Raw genomic sequence first — 23,926 nt, forward strand, 5'->3', positions numbered from 1 at the left:
TGAAAAAAATCTTTTCTTCAAATTATTTATAGAAAGAGCAGTGCTGTCATCGAGTCTGTCTCATCATATCATTCTTGGATATCAATTTCTAGGCTCAGATGACAAACCATAGCAGCTACTTTTCCAATAGCAGCATCTGGCTTCCTGGCAAACTCAAAATGCAGTTATCTGGAAAGCTTCAGAGTTGCTTCTGAGCACATTTTATTTATTAGAAAGCAGTTGTGTTGCTTTGCTTCCCATGACTAAGCCAAAGAATATTTAATATATTAAAAGGAATAATAGAATCGAGGCCAAGCTGTTGTCCCTCAAGTGGCAAGAGAATGACAATATTTTTCCTTTAAGACGACCATTTCTTCAGCTCTGAGGGACAATCTGAAGCTATTCATGCTGACTTCAGATGATCTTTTATCAGACTAAAAAAGAAATTCAGCCTTATAACTCCTCAAACAAAATTCAGGTTCACCTTTTTCTATACTCAACTCTCTGAAATGTGAAGGTGACTTCTCTGCCAGCCTTCTCTTGTTGGAGGAAGAAGACTCTCCACACAGAGCGGGGTCCTCAGAGGTGAAAGGCACTATGTCCTTGCAATATATGATGAATGCTCATAGAAGGAATGGATGGGTCAGTAGGCCAGGTACTGTACCAGCCCTCAGAAGAAGTGAATTCAGCCTTTGTTTTGACACAGAATTTATGAGCTTGGCAAGACATTTAGATCCAGCTCTGAAGTGGTCTCCTAAAGTAGTTCAGTAGGTATCACACTAATCTGCAAGATCTGATCCAAAGTATATGAAAATATAGTTCCATGAACAACTTGAATGTTACTCCTAAATATACTTGTGCATAACTGGTACCTTCTGCCACGTCCCGTGTTCTTGCAAGGTTCTCTGCTGGGGTTGGACACCCTTGCGCTTGTGAAGCTCTGCTGCTAATAAGGTGATTTGAATCAAATCCCACCACTGCCCTGTGTATAAGAGCAGATTATGTGACTGTACAAAATATATGAAACATTTATTCAGTTCTTCATACATAGCATAATCTGAAGGAAATTATTAAGGATTTTTTTTCCTAATATCAACATTGAATTAGATAGGAAAGATATCAAGATCCATAGGAGATGACAATAGTTGATTATTATATAGATGTCCTCATAGCTTTAGGACATTCCTAGATGCTAAAATTCATTCTCACATGCATAGAGCTAAAAGCTGAGAAAGGACAAGGGATGATGAAATATCTATTCCAGTCTTTGATAATGGTTAGACTGTATCTACATCAAAAGCTCTATTTAATTGATTATTTTCATTCTGAGAAAGAACTCTCTTGACTGTTTCTTGAGCAATTTCCAAAAGTTTCTTTCAGTGAAATTCTAGTGTTATTTTTCTAGATGATAGATTAAAAAAAAAAAAAAAAATCCCCCCCCCCCCCCCCCCCCCAAAACACCTAATCTATTAAAGTCAACGTTTTTGAAACTTAGCAGCAGAAGCATTAATGCTAAACGGTAACATTTTGCAGTTTTCTTCTGATACCAGTGGTGTCTCTGGGGCAGGATTTTGTTAGTGACAGCTCTCACTGAATTCAGTTAAAGCCGAAGTTTCATCTCCAAAGTAACTGTTATTCAGTTCAGAAATAAAATGATCAGGCACGTAATTTCATTTAAAGCTCTGAACATCAACATCAAGGAATCAAACCAATTCTGTTTCAAGTTTCTGTTTCTCCAATGTAAAAAATATTTCTGGGTTTAGGCACTCGCCCTTGCACAGTGTCGTCTGGGGCGGGGGGCTGAATTACAGGGAGAAGCTGTGGGGCTTTCTCATTGTCATGAGCTTCTGTCTCTGGTCTGAGCTTGGAACAATTGGGTCTTAATTCTGATTGAGGACGGAGGATGCTACTGCAGTGCAAAACACCCTGCCAAGGCTGCTCTACTGCTACATTCAGTGGCAGTATTATAAGGCTGTATCATCAGCGAAGTCTGAAAATCAAAGGTTACATGATGGGCAACCTTTACTACATATAGTGGGTCAGATAGCTTTCGCATTTAAGAAAAGACTACATGCTTTTTTGCTATTGAAGAGCATAAGCACTTCTGCCTTCCTTCCGCCACGAATGGAGATTATTCAATGGTTGGATTTAATGAATTCAAAATCCTTAGAAAATCACTAGAGCCAGACATCAATGTAAAATACTCCACCAGCTTTCAGTAGTGGAATATAATATTAGCTCTCCCACAATCTACTTCATGCATTTCAAAAGAATAGAGAACATTTTTAAACTAAAGAAGATAGCTTGGGCAGAAAATGATTGTCTGCCTTGGATGCTTCTCTGTAACCCTTTAGGAGCCTGAGTTATTTCTCACAGGGCAGTAGAAACAGAAATAGATGTTTTCTTTGCAAAAATGCAGGGGGAAGAAGAGGAGCATGAGCTTTAATTAATAAATTCTGTTAATGTACTGTTACCTTGAACAAGCCATAGGGCTCCGTAGGAAGGTGGCCACAGGGCTGGTGGCTCTGAGCCCATGAAAATCCCTGCAGCTGCGCGTCCCCTTCCTGCTGGCGGAGGGTGCTCAGAGCCCACCAGACCCTGCACCATTCATCCCGTCCGTCCTCGCACACCTGGACTGGGAGCATTTGAGGAGGGTATTTCTGTGCTGAGTGGGAACCTGCCCTGGTTACAGCCCACCCAGCCCTTCCCCTGCTCCTTGCTGTGGAGAGCCGGCCATAAGCAGCTCTCTCAGGCAATACAGTAATACAAATAAATAATATTAATTAAGGCTCGATAGGTTTAAAAAGCTATGGAAATAGCTTCTCTCCTGCTGTTTCGGTATCTCATTTTCCCACTCTGTCCAAACCCCCAAAGCCCAAAGGTACAAACATATATTTTAAATGAGAAGTTTGTTGAACCTCATTAAACTTAAATGCTCGATCCAGTTTTTCTGAACGAGGCTTCACTCTGCTTTTGAGTTTACCTGACTTCATTCTTCCATCCCTAAAGGAGACATTCATTTAGAAGGTGATTTTGCAAAGACACTGATAGACCTACAAACTACAACTGAAAAGCAAAGCATGATTTACATGCTTCAGCCAAGCATCTAACTTTGGAGCTTATAAGCTTCACGTCTGAGCAATTTGCTGAGGTCTCTGTGAAATAAAAACCAGCTTTTAATTTGTATTTGCTTTTTGCTTTCCCAGTTTTTATGAAAAGTACAAGCAGCTGAAAAGCATCTCTGCGTTGGTATGCTGAGCGGTGGAGTCACACAAGCACCTGCAGCCATCCACGCACTGCTCGGGAAGAGCTCTGTATTTCTCGAGGTTTGTAGCTCTTGTCCTCCCACTCCCTAATTCATATACATAAAACTGGTGTGCTGCCACGTTCCCTCCACACAAATGCATTAGCTGATCAGGAAGGCTTCCCATTCATCTGGCTTGTCACTCGGATGAGGTGGAGGCAGATCGACTTGTCAACTCGCAGTGATGGGAGTCAGGGGTGGAAGGCGGGATAACATGATAAAAAATGATGTAGATATTTCTCCCCTTGGTTTTCCAAAAGGAAAATATTTTCAGGTGCTGGATTCTCTCCATCCCCTTCCAAACAAGGGGAAACCAGCAATGCAAATACTTGCCTACAACCCCCTTGCATAACTAATCGCAGAGTGAGGTTGCAGGAGGAAATCACGGCTAAAACCCCCCCGTTTGCTCTGCTGCAGCTCCCCGACAATGTGCCCCGTCTCCCCAGGATTGCGGCACTTCGTCCCCACCGTATTTGGCGCCATTTCTGCGGCGATGCCCCGGGCAGCCGGTGCCGCAGGCGGAAGGTGTGTGTAACCCACCCGCGACGTGGGGGCAGAGCTGGGCACCCATCAGGTGGGCAACGCCCTCCCGGCCTCCGGCCGAGCTCGGGCCACGCTCTGGCGTGTGCGTGGTGGCGGGCCGGACACGCACACGCTCACACCTTTATCCACCCCCCCCCCCCCCCCCCCCCCCGCCCTCCGTGAAGTTCCCACTTCGGCCGTGGCCCCGCTCTCCCGCCACCGGCAGCGCCCGCCGAGGCACAAACGAACCGGGAGATGCTCCGGGGCCGGGGGCTGCGGGCCGGCAGCACGTCGGGGGGCTCGGGCGGGTCTCTCCCCCCTCCTCCTCTCTCCCTGGGGGGGGGAGCGGGGGGGGTCCGCGGCCAGGCGGCCCCTCCCGGGGCGGGGCGGGGGCGCGGCTGGCGGCGGAGCCCGGCCCCGCGGTGGCGGCGAGCGGCTGCCTTCCCCCCCCACCCCCCACCCCCCTCCCCGGTTTTCCCTCCCGCCCCCCCCTCTTTCCCTCCCATCCACCCCCCCACCCCCCCCCCCCCCCACCGCCGCGCCCCCGCCGCCGCCTCCCCCCCCCGCCCCGTGACTCGGCTGCTCCCGCGGGCGGCGGCGGCGGCTGCCGGGCGGTGTCGTGCGGCCCCCCGCGCCCGTGCGGGGACTATGAAGCACCATGGTGTGGTGTGACCGTGGCGTCCAGATGCTGCTGACCACGGTGGGCGCTTTCGCCGCCTTCAGCCTCATGGCCATCGCCATCGGCACCGACTACTGGCTCTACTCCAGCGCCCACATCTGCAACGGCACCAACATCACGGCGGACGAGGCGCAGGGGCCGCCGCGGAGGGCGCGGGGCGATCTCACGCACTCGGGGCTCTGGAGGATCTGCTGCCTCGAAGGTACCGGGGGGGGCCGCGGCGCGGAGGGGAAGGGGGGGAAAACAACTTCCCGGGGGGACCGGCTGCGCGCCCGGAGCCGCCGAGCAGAGCCCAACCGGGGCCGGGGCCGGAGCTGCGCCGCTGCCTCGGACACGGCCGAGGAGGAGGATGGCGTTACCGTGGCAACCGGCATCTCCGAGATTGCCATGGGAACCGGGCGACGGGATGCGGAGCTCTGCCCGGGGGAGCTCTGCCCAGGGGGGTGACCTCGCTCCGCGACCCCCCCCCCCCCAACCCGCCCTCCCGCTCCCTCCCCCGGGCTTCAGGGCTTTGGGGGGAGCTTCTAGGGGTCTCGGGGCTTCTTGGCGCTTTGGGGCGCATCTGAGCCCTGCTGGCTTCAGGGTGGGGAACCCCTCGGGGCTTTGGCCTCGGGGGCTTTGGGGCTCAGCCACATCTCTCGGCAGGACAGGGGAAACCCAAGTTCCTCCCCCTCCACTCTCAGAGACACCGGGGACCTGGTTGAAGATGTTGTTGCTACTGTTCAAGTGCTTCAGTGCGGAGTCAGGGTTATTTAATACAGCCCAAGGGTCAGGCTGAATAATAATAACAAATAAATGATACGTGTTTTAGTGGCTGAGGTGGGTAGCAGGACACCTCGTTCCCCGCAGAGGCCAAACATGTGTCTCCTTCTCTGAAAATGGAGTTGTAGAGAAGACGCGGCGGGTAACTACCGGCACAAAGAAACACATGGGTGTTGGGAGGATTTGGCATGGCAGGTCGGAAAGCCCAGATGGGAAACAACATCTGTCAGCCGAGCGCGCAGAGCTCTGACCGTGGGAAAGCAGCACATCCCCAGGGAAGGGGCACACGCCGCGGGCAGGCGCGGGCCGTGGGGGCCCTGAACCCCCTCACCTGCTGGGTCCGTTCCCGCCGTGCGAACAGCTAACAGAGCCTCGGCGATGCCGGGTGAACGGGAGAGAGAGCAGGGGAAAGCTGTTGACTTTTGCTGAGCCGCTTTGTGGCTCGTGGGGGTGGGGGTACGCTGGAGTCTTTCTTCCCACCGTACTGCGCTTGGCAGATCGGCTGCAGTGCACCTAATTCCATCAGCACAACTTAGCACACATGAACTTCCCAGACCTGGTTTATTCGAACTGACAGACAGCTCAGCCCCGGCGAGCCCAGCTATAGTTCAGAGTCTAGCAGCTGTATTTGGAGGGTTTTTTCTCCCCAGGAAAGGCTGTGCCATGATAGAAGCACCTCATCCTCACGTCTGTTCTCATCTTCTCCTTTTCCTAACAATTTAAGGCTACAGTGTAACATCATTTTTCTCTTAAAATACCAGATTTTGCTACCCAGTAGTAGTATGCATACATAGAATAGCTGTAGAACAAGAAAATATTTTTAAACAATAGAGAGAGAAAGAATTACTGAAATATGAAGGTTTACAGGTTATAACAATGCTTGACTTTATGACTCCTAAAGGAAATCTAACTCTCGATATGGGCTTTTATGAGACCTGGAAAATGAGGGCTTGGCTCAGAGACCTCCTGCGTTTGCTTGAGAGATGCTGAGCATCCTCCACTTGAACCAAATCTTGTGATCTTCACTAAGCTTGTTCCAGTGTCTTCAAGCTTTGTTTTCCTTGGAAAATAAGTTTGTTTGCATCTTGCAGGAGTTGCTGAGCTTGCTCTGCTAGACTGGGCCTGTCATCTTCGGGAGAAATCCCTGAGTTTCCCGAAATATTTCTGTATGGTCTTCTAGGAATCTCATTCATAGAAATTAAGTGCAGCTTTGACTAAAACTGGTGGAATTTTTGCCTTGATTTCAACTGGGTTTAAGTGAGAACTTTTTTTTTTTTTTTTTTTTTTTTTTTTAAAAAAAAAAAATCATCAGTGAGGTCATGAGAAATGGGCAGCATTGCAAACAGTGCCCAGTAATGCTGGCTGATCTGCGGTCTCATTGCATCACTGGGGCAGCGCCTGTGCCTTCCTGAGCACGTTTTATTTGCAAGGGTATTTGCTGAAAAATTGCACCGATCAGTTGTGTGCAAGTGGACCTTGAATCCTCATCAATTCGGGGGACAAAAAAGTATTTCATGGGACCAATCTGTCCAACGGCAGTTGAGCTTTTCTGCTCAAAATTCAAATGCTCATAATCAAATTACAAAGTTACAAATTTTAAAGTTGTCAAATATGTGCTAAGAATGGACAATTTGAGAAAGCTGTCATCTGTTCACAGATATGAGGAACAGAGACTACATTATCTCCTACATTTTCAGTATGTTCTGTCTTTGTAAGATAAAATCTATAGATACATTAAAATATTCATGTTTTAAACCATATCATGGGACTTTGATTTCAACATGGAAGGGTTCCTTTGTTTCATAATATAATAAAACCATTTCCAGAAGCTGATTTAAAACAACACCCCCTCGATTGTTTCAGAGCATCACGCCTTCGGAGTGGATGGGTCTTTTAGTAAAAGCAACATAATAGTTGCAACTCTGAGGAGATGCACATCAAGAAAATAATTTCAGTTGTAGATTTTTATATGTGATTAAATGGTCGGGCTTCAAACCTATTTTTAGAATACTTTTTCTGCTTTGGAGTAATAATTATAAAAACCTACTTAATTTATTTTAATGGTCTTAAGCACTATTTCACTCTTATCTCAGACAAATCTAAGACGCAAATGTGCAAAAGCTGAAAATGCCTTAAACAGCCTCTCGAATAGTTTTTGACATGAATAAAGCATTTCACAGAGTAAATTTCAGGTCAATTGAAATTTTCCATTAAAATCTTTCTCGACAACCTGTATGCTGGATTTTGAACTGTAACTTCCTCAGCATCCCTAGTTCCAGGATTTCAGACAAAATTGTTGAAGCAGAATGGAAAAGGATAATCTTCTAATCAAATTATTAGGTGTTCCTCAATGTTTTCCTGTTTATCTTCTTTGAGACAACATTTTACAACAAATTAGCACTGTAATGGTAACTGGAGTGATACAGTTTAGGGATTCAGCATATTATCTTTGTTTGGAGGTGCAGTTGTCCTGGGGATGAAGTCATGTTTCAGTACTAGTAGTCGATACTACTATGGAGCTTAGTCACTCAAAAAGTAGCGTTAATGATACATCAATCAAACTCTTGCCTGTTTAATCCCAATTTTGTTCTTTTAGTGTGTTTGTCAAAGGTGGAGGTAGGAGGCTCATTGAGTGGATTTTAAATAATAGCAGTATTTAGGCATGGATTTTTAAAACTTATATCCAAGGTAATTGCTTTAGGTAGGAAACTGTTTAAAATAGTTCTTGGTATGAATGTGCATATAGCAGAAGTGGATGCGGTTCAGGTGAGCCTCTGCAGTAAAATGGCCCAGGGGCTCCCTGACAAAACTGGTTTTTGGTTTTCTGGGACCTCGGCATCCATGATAACTGCAGTTTTGACAGCTGAAGTTAAACTGTCACTGGTGTAAGAAGTTTCTGGTGAAGGCCCCAGGCAGCTGTCCACACCTGAAATCTTCACGCCAACCCACAAATTAACAATAAGAGCAAATCAGCCCCATTTCAAGTGGCTGTTCTTCTGTCCCATGTCCACAGTTGAGCTATGGTAGTTGTCGCAAGCTGTGAGTCCCTGTCAAGATGGTGCAGAGCAGAGTCTTGGAAACATAGCAAATGCTGTGTTTTATGAACAATCATTTTGTGCTCAAGCTAACCTGAGAGAGAAGAGATTAAACCACCATAATTTTCCAGCAGTCCCTATTCCTATGGTAAATACACAGCACAGCTGTGTAAGCCTTGCACAGTCTTACTTACAAGGAGGATCTGCTATTAAAATATTTGCCTAGGAAAAAAGAAATAAATTTTTAAAAACACCACTTTATCCACTGAAACTGCTTATCTTGGTGAACAATCATGCTTAAGTTAATAGGACAGCTTGCAATAGAGGGCTCTGCAGGCTCTGACATCAAGATATGAAATCAAGTAATGTACTTGTAATTTAAATTTATTCAAAGAGTATTTTATTAAACACTTCAGCATATGAATCTCTTTGAACCCATTGTGTCTACTGCTTTTAGTATTCCCTGTTTGTCGTTTACTTTTCAAGTGGTGCAGTTGGTTCTTTAATTCATGTGGAGCCATGTGTCCTTCCTGACAGGGTGGTTGGAACATTTATAATTGGGAGGAAGGATCGAGTAAATCATTTATGACTTGAAAACTTGCACAAATGCACATTTGCACAATTATTTGCGAGTCTTCTGGCTTGGATGAATGCGCACAAACATGGGAACTGCAGCACGCGCGTGCGCTGCTTCCATGGATACTCTTGAAAACAAAATAAAAATGCTTATACAAATGTTTGAGGCAAGCAAATAAAGGAAGGCTGCTATCCATCAATACTGTAAATTCATGGCTCATCCAAAAAGAATGAATATTCTTTAGTATTCTCAGAGCAGACCTATGAATCCCTAGAACCACCGCTATTTGTAATAAACTAAATACAATGCAGACTTTATATTCAAATGCTATTGCCAAAGTTTTATTTGTCGAAGAGCAAATGTTACATCACTTTGATATCAGACATGACCTGCCTTGGAGGTTATATCCACAAGCGCATTAAGAGGTGGTTTGTCTTCTCAGCCTTCACAGGCATGTGAGCCTAGATTCACACTATGAGAGGAGGTAGCTGCAAATGGAGAATACACAAATGGGTGTCTCTGCTATGAAAAATTTACTTTCTGTGTGCCATAGTCTATTTCTAGGACAATATATACATGTTTCATACATGTGTTAGAGGTCTTGAAGAGTGAACTTTCATCCATGAATCTTTCAAAACAAATGTAAACCCTTTAGAGGAGGAATTTTCTGAGATTCAGCCCATGTTTTCATTCTTTCCATACATCCTGCTCATACCATCTCCGTTTCCTTGGTAAAACATATGCTGTTGAGAAAGTGCCTGTGCTACACTTATTGTTTTTAAGAGCAATTCTTAGAGCTCCAACATCACCTTTGTAAGTGTTTGAAGCAGTGCAGTTTTGCCAGCAATTGATGGAGTGATTTTTGACAGCCTTTTTAGGTTAATTTTTTCAAGAGCATTCCATTTGCTAGAGAGGGTTTCTGAATTTGGAGTCATCTTTAGGGATGCAGAGTTTAATCTCTTCGAAATATTGTCCATATTATAACATATTTTTAAATACTGAGAGATTTTGTGCTGGAGGAACTGTCAGCAGAAGATGGGTTAAAGCATTTATCTATTCTCTTCTCAAATAAAAAAGCACAGATCTCCTAAATGCACCTCTTTGAACATTTGTAACAGAGGATCTCAAATGACTGTATTGATGTAACAAAACATCCATTCTTCCTGAGACGCTCTATGAAACAGTGATCTGAAGCTAATCGACTGAATATATGTCACTTTCATGAATTAATTTGCTTTCTTGAACTCGATCTGCTGTAAAGCCAGTAGGGAGCTATCAGGCTACACGAACGTTTTGGTTTTTTCTCCGTGGCGCTCAGCATGTCAGATATCCCAATGCAAAACTTAGAACCCAAAGACGTTCTGTGCATTAGCGATACTCCCCGAAGGCTGTAAGCCAATGAAAGCACATTTGTAATCCAGCTGTAAAACGTCTTCATCTGTGCAAGATGTAATGTGGATAGTATTAATCTTACCTAGGTTTCAGAAATGTTTTGTGAAGAGTCAAGGAGGCACTGAGTTATACAAATAGGATAGCTCTGGCTGTGTTGTGCTATAGTTACTTTTTTATTCTGTATAGAATTATACTGCATATTGTAGGTGGTTGACAGATGGCATGTGTGGTAGTATCTGTCAGAGCCGTAGTAAGTAATTTTGGGGTTTGTGGGGACCTTTGCAGTGTAATGTAATGTAATCTTTGGGCTTCTTCCAGCAGCCATTAACTTTAACTGACCTTCAACCTTCAAGGCCAGGTTGGACGGGGCTTTGAGCATCCTGGTCTAGTGGAAGGTGTCCCTGCCCGTGGCAGGGGGATGGAACTAGATAGCCTCTAAGGTCCCTTCCAACCCAAACCATTCTATGATTCTTCCATGGGCTTTTATTATTCTTTTTAGATACTGGCAGGAGCTTGTAGCTGTTGCACCTCATCAGGGCTTGCCCTGCCATCTGGCAGCTCTGCTAACACTCACCAGTGTAAACTGGTAAAACAGATAAATACAACTATGTGGGGTTTTGTTCCTGTAAAATTTCAACACAGCAATTATTTCTCAGGTGGATCCTGTTCTGCTTGCTGGGTGACTCTGCATTACTTCTGCCCAGATCATGCTGTCCAACCTGTAGCTTTGGTCAGTCTTGCCAGGTGCAAAACACATGAACCTCCTCAAAATGCTGTGAGAGGAGGGGAGTATCTCTGACATCTCCATTCTGTAACCTTGTGTATCTTTACAGAAACAGAAAAAATAGAAAAAAATAGTAGGAGAGGAGGCTAGTGCTTTCATCTCATTTTTAATTCTTTTGAAGAGATATGAGTACTTAGGCACTGAGTGTAATTTGAAGCCTGTTATTAACACTTCTCAGCACACAGATGTTTAGTTGGGGGTCTGTGTGATTTGTGTGTCGAAGAGCTGAGCAGTGATTTCCCAAACTGGAAATGGAGAGGGAGGAGGAAGATGGATGAGCTTGTAGGTCTGGGCTTTGCTAGGTTTCCTGCAAGGTTTGGGGCCAGTTACTTTGTCTTTCTGCCTCTGACTGGGATGGATAACTGTTCTTCCTTCCCACCCACTTTCCTATTACTAATAATAAAAGGGAAAAGGAGATGTGGAGAAACTGGGACATTGCAGTAGATCTGCCCAGCTCAGAGAAGGTGCATGAACAGTATTTTAACTGGGTTTGAAGCATTTTGCTTGCAACTTATGTTTTATACATGCAATATTTTGTGTTTAAGCATGTCTTCCTTGAGGGACAGGATTAAGTCTGATTCTCCACCTACGTAAATTTAACTGCTTTCTAGGGAGGCGGTGGAATTATGCCAATATGAAGCCAATATAAGAGAAGGGATCGCAGATCTGGCCCTTCATTTGGACCTTTTCCTGCTGGTCCTTGTTTTCTGCGCCAAGACTCATCTCAGGAAATAAATCATACTATCAAAACCTGGTCCTGCTTCCAAACATTACTTTGTGCTTATCTTCATTTTAGATTTCTGTTTACTGGTATTTATTATGTTTCAGACTTATGGTTCAGCATCCAAATTCTTACCAACAGATGGCAAGGCAGGATGCACAGGAGTAGTAAAATAAACAGGATAAATGCACAACTGCCCATATGTCTGAGAGGCTGATACACATTTATGACTTCAGAACAAAAGGATGTTTTCCATAGGCAGTTCCAGTACTGTGCAGGGCTTCTTGCTTTTTTCTGCCTTGCCCAATGTCTCTCACTTCTTCAGCATGTTTTGATCTGTTAAATTACAATGTATTTTGTCCTCTCTCTTCTATTCCCAGATAGTTGTTTCCTTTAGTTATTTGTCTCCACTCCCAAAGTACATCAGTTCATTTAACCCTCAAAATTTAGAGTGGAAGGTGTCTCTTTCCTGGGCTTTGGCTCATATTTTTTCTTTCAGACTGGTTGTTTGGGCTATTTTGAGGGGCACACATTGGTGCTCAGGGCCACAGCAACATTTGAGATGGTGACTTTCTCTATATTAGGATTTATTATAATATTAATGATAAGTGGCCTTTCTAATATCTCAAAATAGCAAGCCTCAGGGCAAGCTGCCTGCAGGATGGATAGCCCAGCCTAGATAGACTTTAGCTAGATTTCCCTTCAAATCTGGGGGCATTTTTGCCAGTTGTTGCATCTGTGTGTCAAATGCAGTGAAAGCGCTGAAGCAGTTCTTGATTTAGCTTGGCAGATAGTCCAACCCCTCTTTCTCCTCCTTCTTCTGGCATCCTGTCATTTTAACATCTTTGTTCTCATTCTCTTTTTTTTGCCTCTCCTTGTTGAAATGTTATAACTTTCCTTCTGCTAAAAAGATACCTCCTAAATCAGATTTTCAATGATGGTGCGAGAGTCTGTCTTTAGAAAACTGCTACATGCTGACCCAGGTAGTAATTTAGGATTTTTAATTTCTCAACTATCAAGCATCCCTATGGCATCCTGCCAATGAAAAATGTATAATCATGTACTTGTCAAAAGGTACGAGGTTTGAGTTCTCTTTTTGTCTACGTGTTTTACTTTGTTTCCCATGTGTTTATCCAGGCTCCTGCTTACTTTACAAATAACACTGTAAGTTCTTCTTCAATAGAATTGAGTCATTTTTTGTCAAATATTATATGTAAAGGAATGCTAGATTATAAACATGCGGTCATGGTACAGAGAGATGGATGAAGGGAGAGTGCATTATGGAATTACAGTATTTCCTGTGCAGATTGCCAGGCCCTGATACAAATTAACCTCTTTTATTGTTCTTTTTCAAGCATTCCGCCTTTTAATTGCTGTTTTGGAATTGTGCCACTTAGTTATGCCCTTTGAATGCTTCTCACTTAGCCAGTCCCGTTAGCTTGATAATGCCAAATATTTCAAAGATATTCAGAAGCGACAAGCATCCCCTGTTTGAGTGGGAGAGATACCTAGTTCAGTGAGGAATTACCACCCTTGTTTAGCTGCCAGGTTTTTTTTTCACGTTTAGTTAATAACCGATTTTAAGTCACTGCCAATTCTCTACCAGAGGTTTCAGATCAGTTTTCTCCCACTTATACATTTTAAATAATGAATTTTTAAGTAGGATATGGATGACTGAATATTTTCTCCTGTCCAAATACATAGCATTCAACAATGTTAGGATTGTTATTGTATCTTACTCGCATCCCAGAATGTTTATCTATTGTTGCTGCAAGGCATTAAAAAGGAACCATGACATGTCACAATTATGACTTGAAATAGAATCTTGTCAGAGGTACATTGCCTAAATATAATCAAATCTAAAATACAGCTTATTATATATACCTATCTTAGAGCTGTGCAGACCTATCTCATGGCTCACTGAATATCAGTGATGGCTATTAGCAAGACACGGGATAATTTTGTCGTAAGAACTACGATGCTGTTGTTTTTGTTTGGATTTTTTGTTTTTTCTTTTTAAAGCTCAGCCCCCAGCATTCAGCTGCCTGCAAGCAAATGAAATAGCAAACTTTTAACGCTGGAAGACCTTGTGACTCTTTAGAATGAATTTTCAAAGGTAGCCAGATATGAAAGTTAGTAATATCCCTTTGTATATGACTCACTAATGGCAATAGTGGGCTTTAATCATCTTTGTCCAGTGGATATTCCAAACTCAGGTAAACCATACCAATGCTCCTTTACATACTTGCATACATCTGAATGCAAAATTGGCTAGGGTTGGTTTCTTTGTGTGTTTGTTTGTTTTTAGCAAGATGATGAAACAGCAAGTTGCATTATGTCACATCACATTTTTATCCACATGGATCACGAACAGGGTCGAAGCCCTGAGATTCACTGAACAGAACTGTTACTTGAGCCAGTGGAGTAAATAGCCCAAAACAGATTTTTGTTCTCCAGATAATGCTTCTGCTGATGGTGGGTAGGTTATTTGTTGGCAATTGTGAACTGCCAAAACTTTAGTAGCTTGGTTTTCAGTAGGGGTTGCAGAGGGAGAGCCCCAGACTCTTTATCTGTTTCCTCCCAAATTTAACATTCCCTGGTCCCACTCTGCCACCTGACACACACCCAGATGACAGCAGTTTATTCTGTACAGTTAGAGCTCAGCAACATTATTAACAATTTCAATTGGGTTTTATTAGGGGAACTGTTGGAAGACATCGGTATCGAGCAGAGCTATCCCAGACATGATAAAATTAATAAATCAGGGAGCTAAGTAACAGTTTGGAAATGGCTTCTTAAAACTAGAGTTGCTAACCCTAACTGGCTGGGTGATTATCTTCCTGCTGGCAGGCAGCACAGCATCAAGTTATTTGCCATTACAGCAATTTTAAGTCACCCGTGTGCTCATTGCAGACAGACCAACCTCTCACAGACGGACCGGTAGGATGCAGACCCTCTACATTTATGCATGTGCTGAACCCAAGCCAATAAACCTGGCAAGAGGCTGAGTTTCTTGGCTCAGGCTTTGTGCTGCTTGGATCTGCCCACCCTGCGTTTGGATCAGAGCTGGTCCACGTCCCCCCAGCTCTGCCCGCTGCGAAAACACATTTTTGTCTGTTGACAAAAGATGCTCCAAGATGTTGAGTAGTCTTTTCAAAGACTGTGGCTTATGAACTCTAACTGTATTTCCAGTAGTTTGTCTTTGAAGCTTACATTGCATTGACAGCCAACAGGATTTCATTTTTAAAGTTACTTAGGTGTCTGCAAAAATATTTATCCAAGATTATGCCACTATCTGCTAATCATGAGATTAAACATCCTGTGGTTCTCCTCAGTAGACTGAAGGTTTGCTTCAGAGGTTGGTAAGCATTTCTCCTTTGCTCTGCACATTTTGCTGTACTCTTGTCCTTGCCTTTAGCACTGGCAAATGCAGACAGTTTTGGAGATGCTTTGGGATCCTTAAAGATGCAAGACCTAAAATAAAACATGTAGTATTTAGGAATAATGCTAGGGCTATACTCACAGTATCACTTCTAATTATAGCCATTCAAACAATTCATTTACAATGTCCCTCTACAGTAGTGCTTATTAAAATAGAATTCTCTTTATAGTTTGGTAGCAAATTAAGAGGGGAAAAACATAGCTATCCCATTCCATCTGATGTCTTTGAAAGAGGTTTACCCTCATAACTTGCTTTCTAGGGATAATCTCCCTGTTTTCACTTGTATTCCTGGTCTGATTTTTAATGACTTATTTTGTGTCTCTCTGTAGCCAATTCCCAGTGACCTTTTTCCTCATTTTATTTTAATTTCTGCATATAAATGGCAGCGTTCTAGCTGGAGACAATCTTTGGACACAGCAGCAAAACCCCATAGAGAAGAAAAAACAGGCCAGAAATTTTCCACCTGAATTCTAAGTCTTGCTCAGGGCTTCAGCCACACAAACAGCCAACACGCTCGACTTTGCAGGATCAGAGGAGCGCTCACACGCAGAAGCTGGACCAAGGGCGAGTGGCTCAGCATCAGGGCTGGACCTCACCATCAGCATCTCCAGGCGTCAGCGCTGGATGCAGCTACTCCCACAGGTTATCCCTTTTTCTGGCATGACTGCTCTGCCCCGGGAGGGCTGAGCAAGTGGTTGCAGCTGGCCAGAATATGGGTACACAATTCCTAATGCTGATTTTATAGCATTAATGTGCACTTGTTTTGGTGGCCAACTGGCACCGTGTTCAGCCTAAAATGTGTGTGTAAGCCCTGTATTAAAAGAGGCATAAGAATTAGCGTGTATCAAACATGTCATTAGACACGTGCCTGGTAGACATAATGTAGGATAATGAATATGATCACAAGAATAAATTAATAACTGAAAATATTTTTTATACATATGCACACTTAAAACAGGGTAAGAACTAAGTGACACTCGTGTCACCAGTTTATAATTAAAATGCAGTGCTTGAATGAAAATGTAAGCTTCAATTAGCCAGCACGACCCTGCTTCCGGCTTTACTTCCCACTGAAAAGCAACGATAACAAGCTCACATTTATTATCAGAGTTTTTCCTGGAGCTGTGCACTGAAACATGCTCACATCTGAGCCCTTTCACTGAAGACATTTTTTCGCTTCAGCAGTTTGGCATGCCATACAAAGGCTCTCTGATTTTTAGTGATGTTCACCTCCTCTTACATAAAAATGTTTTCTGTGCATATTATTTGGTTTTAGTTAAAGTCCAGGTGCACGGGTTACTGAAGAACCAAAAGGATGGCTCATCACATAGCACAATGGGTAATTATTGCTGAGCTTCACTGTATCGCACAGACAAATCCTTTCTTGGAGCTCAGCATTGTAGCTGTGAGAGACAGAAAATACCTATATTCTAGCCCAAAGTCCGACAAGGGTAAGAATAGATCCTCTGGTATGTCCTTTGCCCATTTAATTTTTAACTATCTCAAGGGACAGAGCTTCACAATTTTGTTTAGAGATACTATTTTGCATTTTAATTTCACCAGTGGGAAGTTAATACATATATAAATTATGAGGTCTCATGTGTTCTCATTTTCATCCCAAGAGTCTCTCTAGTTAGGCTTTTTGTAAAATGGTTAAATAATTCTCTGGGTTTGGCCCCTGTTTAAGCCAAGATTTATCTTGATTTATGCATGATCCAGACAAAGTTTGGTGCTGCATTGCCTAAGAATTGAGCTCCTGATTTCTGCAAGATGGGACAGGGTCCTTGGCGAGACAGCTGAGCTCCTTGTGTACGCAGGAAGAAAACCCAGGTGCCCTGAAAGAGTAACTCTGGAAATGTGTGTGCTGGGCAGGGACCTGCCTATGTCGACTTGCACGAAGGTTAGTACCTTCCTTCTCTACACTTGAGATCCAGATCCTTGAGGTACTTTTTGAGAGCTGCTGACAGCAATGGTGCCTTCCCAGACACCAATTTTGCCAATGCCAAAAAAATAGGAACCTTTTAGTTTAGGAATTCTTCAGCCCGAAGATGGCTGTCATGTCTTGAGGACATGCAGTAGGTGCTCAGCTGGACATTTTTGCACCCTTCAAATTGGTCCATACGCAGACAAGGCTACAGAAGTCAGAGTCCACAATAAGGCAGCTAGAAAATGCCCTTCTCAACCAGTGCTTAGGACGGCTGGTGAAAGGGATACAAACTCTAACCAGCCCCAAAATATCAACATGGAGCAGTTGAGCCTCAGAAAGTGTACGTAAGGACTACGACTGCTCTGACAGAGATGGGACCAAATATCCACATGCATATTTTTTGCAATGCCCCCTCTGATATTTTAAGTAATTTCTATGGGCAGAGTTCTTGTAATGTAGGAGTGGATGTCAAGCCAGGATACCTCAACTCAGAATAGATATGTGCTGTTAGCTTTGGGTCAGGCAGTGATGTGTGGTGTGGTTAGAGCCCCTAGGGACTCTTCAAATTGTAAAAACTACAAACCTTCTGGTTTTCCACTGGTGCTATTCACACGGGACAGAGTGACCTCTCCAGAAAGCCCTTCCAACAGCAGCAGCAATCTCTCTCAATAGCGTTTAATAACTACCCATGGAGAAAATTACACTCTATTTAAAAGGCCAGAAAAATCATCTTCAGTTTAACTCTGCTGACTTTGGTAGAATTACACCAAAAATGAGGTTTGTCTGATATCCTTTACCATACTAATATTCAGTAACTGGGCTGAAAAAGCCTTTCAAAGGCAGATTAAACAAGTCTGAATGGTGAAATATTCTTTTAATTTTCCTTTGCACATGTTATTTTAGGTGTAGCTTGAAACGCTGCCCTTACAAGAGGCATCCCTTTAAATATTTATACAGCATCAACATGTAGCCACCTTCATACGTTTTTAATGATATGTTCCTTTCTAAATTAACCATTAGGTAACCCTGTTCTATAGTGTTCCATATTTTGCACTGCCTTTATGCTACCCTTGGATTTTTATTTATTTATTTATTTCACTGTGGAACAATGAAGATGTCACGGCAAGGCCCAGGGGCACCGTGGAAATTGAATTCTTGGAGCTCCACTGCTGTTGCCATGGTGGACACACACTCAACAGCATAGTGTGCTGCTCTGCAAGCCAAGGGGATTAAAATCCCAACTCTGCTGCTGGGCCATGTCAGTTCACCGCTGTTACAATGGAGGCTCTTCGTTTCTGTTATTGTAGTTCCCAGCATCAGGTGGAAACAAAATATTGAAGCAAAACCCAAGCAAGGAGATGAAGGCGCTGTGAAGGAGCAGGAAGCAGTATCACCTTTCTGAGGTTCTCCCTGGGAACCGCAGTTGTTTCTGGCAGGTTACTGGGTTTTCCAGAGGCTTTTCTCTTTTGTCTTCTCATTTTGTGATAGTTAGCAAGATGCTATGGTATACCAAGTTAAATGGGACAAAACCCAATGCTGTCAACTGAGTCAAAGATCTTTACTATTTCCTTAGCCCTGACTCAGGCTAAAAACCCACAGAGGAGTAACAATGTTGGCACAAGCCACGGGTTTTTATAAATGTGGGATTTTTCACTCCTGTTTAATTATACCACATTATCATAGCAAAATTATTTCTGCAGAAGATGCTGGTGGCTCGTTTCCATCCTGGCTTCTCTCTCTCCTAAGTGGACCATAAGAGATGGCTGCACCCAGAAATCACAGCCGCATGACCAAAATCTTAGCAAAGCCTTGGCAGGTTGACAGCACAGTATCCCAGGTTTGGTAGGGAGATTGTTTCCTGATCAAAATAAAAAAAAAATAAAAATAGAGAGAGACATCAGAGCTTGTTCTATGCCCTGTTATACTGAAAGCAAGAGTGAACTATTCCTGCACACTGCTTCATACAGGAGAGTTGCACCCTTTAGAGCTGAAATCCCACCTCTCCTTTCCTGCTGAAGGGGCCTTATGCTATGCTTGTTTTGTAAGTAAGAGCTTCAGTTAAGTCAGTAAAGATTTTGTCTGAGAATAATGGGCTCAACGAAATACGGAAATGCAATTTCCCTGAGTTGCAGTGTATTGAAGAAAGAGATTGAGTCACAAGCAATCCTCTTCCAGTGACGGAGCTCGGTTCCTGCTGTAGACGCTGCTGAATCAGTCCGAAGTAAGGATGTCACGGTCTCTTCTGCTGTCATATAAGATACTTTATAAAAAGCACAGGAGTATTTTCGTATCTTTCCTCCTGTGAACTGAATCTGGTATGATTTGGCTCCAGCAGTGACTTGGTTTGCTCGGTTTTTAAACGCACTGGTAAAGGGACATTGTTCGCTCCAAACAAAAGCCGTCTGGGTTTGGCATTCCCGACGTGTGCTTCAGTAAAAGAAGCCAGGCAGCAGCCAAAATGCAATGAACTGCTCATCTCCACCACGGGAAAGACAAGGTATGGCCAAGCTTAAATTGTGCCATTATTTGAGGCTCTTTCTTTGGGCTCCAGAGGCATTTTTTTCTCAGTGTTTGCTGCAAATATGTTTAAATTCTCTGTTTTGGAGGCAAGTAGTCAATGCATCTGAAGTGCATACTTGACATATGTTTCTTTTCACATGCTGTCCTCCATTCGTTTCATGTAGCAGATGCTCAGTTTACCACTTTAAATGTATTCTTATTTACTAGAAATTATTTTAGAAAATAGCTGTTTGGAACTAAACATTTCCAGCCCTTCTTCTGGGTACTGGGAGCTCCTTTTTGCAGCTGTCCTGTGTGGCTGCATGCAGATGTTGACAGGTTAATTTGCATTTGAAGAGCTGGATGCAGTGAGCTAAGCAAGGGTTTTTCTTCCCTGCCTCTGAAGGCAGTCACTTAAATACTCCTTGCCAAATTTAGCCCCGATGCTACTCTTCTTAATTAACTAGATCAACATTCAAGCTGAGTTTGGGCCATTGTTAGCTGCCCATTTATTCCAGGGTTAAATTAAGCTCCCTGACTATGTAAAGGAAATACTCTTATTCTGAAAATTGATTGTACAACAGTGAAATCCAAGAACCGTCCTAATTCACAGCAAAGTGGTATGTACAAGCTGGTTTATCTGATTTCCACTATATTGTCCCGTTGCCAGAAACTGCAGGTCCGAATCTTCCAGCTGAGGTTTCTGGTTTACCTGGCTGCTGCATACTACTGGAGTTAGAAATGTTTTAGTAAAAAGGAAATCCTGCTATCAAGAAAAATGTGCAGCTTGCACTGCTTGATCCCCCTTCCTAGAGAATACTCTGTTGTTGTTGTTGAGGGGGGATTTTTTCCCCTTAAAATAAAATTAAATGAAGACTTTCAGCATAAAATCCCCAAATTTAGACTTCAGCCCCTCCCACCGTAAAGAAAAAGACAGAAGTCTTGATCCACAGCCATGCTGTCAGCCTCTAGAGGCTGTTGCTCCTGGTCTTTCATGTATGTGATCCATCCACATTGACTCGAAGCACGATTTAGGAGAGACCAAAAACTTTCATGCTGTAGCAAGGAGAAAAGCTAACATTCAAAGAGCTGTAGCCCTGTCACGATCAAGGCCTGTACACTTTGCTTCCTCTTCATTTTCTTTTTTTTTCCTTTAGATGTTACAAAACTGTCAAGGAAAGATACATCCAGCAGGTATTAGAGCACTGAAGTGAACCTGCAGAAACATGGGAAAGTGTAATTAAGGTTGTCTTTTTTTTTTTTTTTTTCATTTCACCACAGTTCTGTGCTTCCCTGCTATGTCCCTGCCATGGTCAGCTGTGGGCAGATGCTGGTCTCACTTCTGCCTCATAATCTGGGTTTCAGCAATCTTCCAGTTTTCTCGTGATGGTCTAACACAAGTTACAGGTGCAGCTGAATTTGCTGCACACCCCCCTGGTCAAGGCTGACATGGGGACAAAGTTACCCATCTGAACTTGGGCAGTTTTGGTGTCTACACTAGTGAACACTAATAACACATTGGCCTCAGTCTGCATTTTGGAGCATTTGTGGCAAAATTCTTGCTGGTCACAGTCAAGTGCAAACTAATTCATCACCCCAACTGTGTGTGTGTGTGATATGAGAGACTGCTGGCACAGCGTGCTTTCTTAAAGAAAAGTATTTCCTCCAGTCCATCATTTGTGTAATGTATGAAGCTTTTCTTGTAGATATCTTTTTTTTATATATAAGAACTTAAGGGGAGGGGATAGGAATGGACAATGTTGCTGTTAGAGAGGCATGATTCAGGTACACATAGCAACATGAGATCACTCTGCATTGTCACAAACACAAGAAGATTACCTTATACAAGAATAACTAAGAATTTTTGACCTTCAAGATTTTGTTATCTGTAAACGTTATAACTGTATAGCAATGCAACCCAACTTGTCAACAACAAGAAAGAAAAGAAAAATAAAACTAATTTAAAACCCCACAGTGGCAGTGGAATAAATTCTTACATTTATCATTTCAGAGGTTCCCATCGCTCCTGCCTCTTTTCCTGCAAGGTTTAAATTATTAGATTTTTGTGGGTTTTTTTAGTTTTCTTTACTCTCCTAAGAATAGAATACAATTTGCAGAAGCTCATATGGATGAAAAAGCATTTTCCTTTTGTGCTGTTGCTCCCACAGTTAACAACACACAAACCTGCACCTTCCTGTTTTCCAACACCTCGGTTCATACCATCAGATAAATTAACTAAATATTCAGAAATTTATTTTTAAATCCTTAAATAAAGAAGGTTTATTACTTGAACTTTCACATAAGAAGGATCATGCCTTTCCACGTTTGGTGCAAGACTTTATCTGGTCCAGTTAGAGGGACAGATTCTTCACAACACTTACATGTGTGGCTGGTCCTGACAGTGCTAGAATTGGCGATATTTACATGAGAAAAGGTTCTTAAAGTGGAGAAATGCAGGATGAGGCTCTAAGCTTGCCATAAAATCTGGAAAGAGCCTAGTAAAATGAAACTCAGTAGCTGCTGTTGTAGATCTCTCAGGTTTTAAGCTTCCAAGGCAGCGGGTGATTTTTAAGCAGAATTTTAACTTGCACGTACATGAATTATTTCTCGTGACTTGCTCAAAAATAGCAATTTGAGCCTGGCTTGCAATGTACTTACACCGGGCTGGAGTGGGACCAGGCAGCCTGCTCATGCCTGGGAACACAGAACTTCCAGCCAACACCTGAACCAAATACCCTGCTTGGGTCTGGGACTGTGGGCTGGGGACACGTCTTCAGTGTCTCTTGTCCCTCCCCTGACACAAGTCAGCAGGGAATGGCCAGAGTTTGGGGTCCAGCCATCTCACTAAGGTCTGAGCCAGCCAGGGAGAGCTGTAGTTCATTGCCGATGGAGGCTAACGGCAAAGTGCTGTCCCCTGAGAGCAGGGGACATGCTGTGTGACTCAGAGGAGCAGCTGAGTCACAGCCTCCTGTGGCTTCTCCTGTGATGGGAATGGGTTAGACACTGTACTCAAGATTGCGCTTGAAGTCACGATCCAAATCATTGTGTTCAGGCTCCTCATTTTCTTCACGGGGAGAAAATATGTTGCACTTCTCAGAGAGGAGAAAGGAGCCCGTGGCACAGGAAAACCAGTTCCTGGATTCCCACTCATGAGAGCACTGTTAGGAAAAAAAAAAAAATCCAATAAAAAACACTTTTAAAGCACAAGGGGATGGCAAAATCTCTGCTGGAGCCCCTCAGAAGTCAATGAAGGTACACCTGGCATATCAAGTATTTGCTGGTTAGCTGGATGCATCAGCTAAGATCGCCTGAGGCATGTGGAGCTGCTGCAGAAAAGCACTGACGTCTCATGAGGGTATGGCTCTCCTACTTGAGAGCACTTAGGAGCAAATCTGCAGAGAGGTTTAGGTGTTTCTGTGCCTAAAAATTAAAAACTCAGCCTACAAACTCCAGCGCCCTGGACAATAAAAGACACCAAAGAGCAGAGCTCCGGAGCAGGACTCTAATGGTGAGCAGGCTGGCCATCAGACCTCAGCTTTGCAAACCCACAGGGCTGGTGTTTCAGGCTGTGCTCATCCTGAGGGTTGGACATCACATTTATGAATCCTCTGGATGGGGTCACAGCAGAGCAGGCGTGCATCGGTGCATCCCTCTCGGATGCTGGCACTTCCCTCGCAGCACCGTTCAAGTTAAATGGCACGGCAGATCCTCACTCTCCAGTAGGTATTTGCTGGCACATAACCCAGTGAATCCAGTCTATGGAGCATGAGTAATCTATAGTCACTAGGCAAACTTTCTCAAGAGCTTATTTAGGAGAGAAAGCCCTGATGCATCGATAGCGCTGTGCGCAGGAGAGCTGCTGGAGCCGGTTGATATTTCGACACGACAGTATTTTTAGAGCCATCCTATGGTGCGGGATTTTTAACTTCCATTTCACAGCTCTTGAAGCCTGGCAAACTTTCATTAACATTTGATGTTAATGCCTTGAAGTCATGCAAGGTCTGGGGGGAAAGGAAGAGGAAGGAGGAAAAAGAAATGCACCTTTTTGGAGCGTGTAGTTTGCAAAGTTACTGTGAAGCTTAGAAAAAGCCTCCAATCCCTCTTCTTTGTACCAGGTACTTTTAAAGTACTCAAATAATTCAGAGAGCGTAGCTAGAATCTCAAACTATGGATGTGTGGGAAAGTCTTGATTAATTAAAAGTTAAGTTAACATGTTAAATACCTGGAGTGTCTCTGGCCCTTGGGGAGATTGAAGCACTTTTTAAACAGTGAGCTGCCCCCCTTAGAAGGACTATGCCTCTCC

General features: G+C 43.5%; 1 protein-coding gene across 1 annotated transcript in view; it reads left to right on the forward strand.

Annotated features, from left to right (window-relative positions):
• Positions 1–4,356: 4,356 nt before the first annotated feature.
• Positions 4,357–23,926, forward strand: part of CACNG4 (calcium voltage-gated channel auxiliary subunit gamma 4) — a 43,761-nt gene continuing 24,191 nt past the window's right edge. Inside the window, exon 1 of the mRNA XM_042802710.1 lies at positions 4,357–4,686. Within this exon, the coding sequence (XP_042658644.1) occupies positions 4,464–4,686 (223 nt within the window). The 5' untranslated portion in view covers positions 4,357–4,463. The remainder of the gene's footprint in view (positions 4,687–23,926) is intronic.

This window comes from Tyto alba, unplaced genomic scaffold (assembly GCF_018691265.1).
Source record: "Tyto alba isolate M040663 unplaced genomic scaffold, T.alba_DEE_v4.0 Super-Scaffold_39, whole genome shotgun sequence".
NCBI lineage: Eukaryota > Metazoa > Chordata > Aves > Strigiformes > Tytonidae > Tyto > Tyto alba.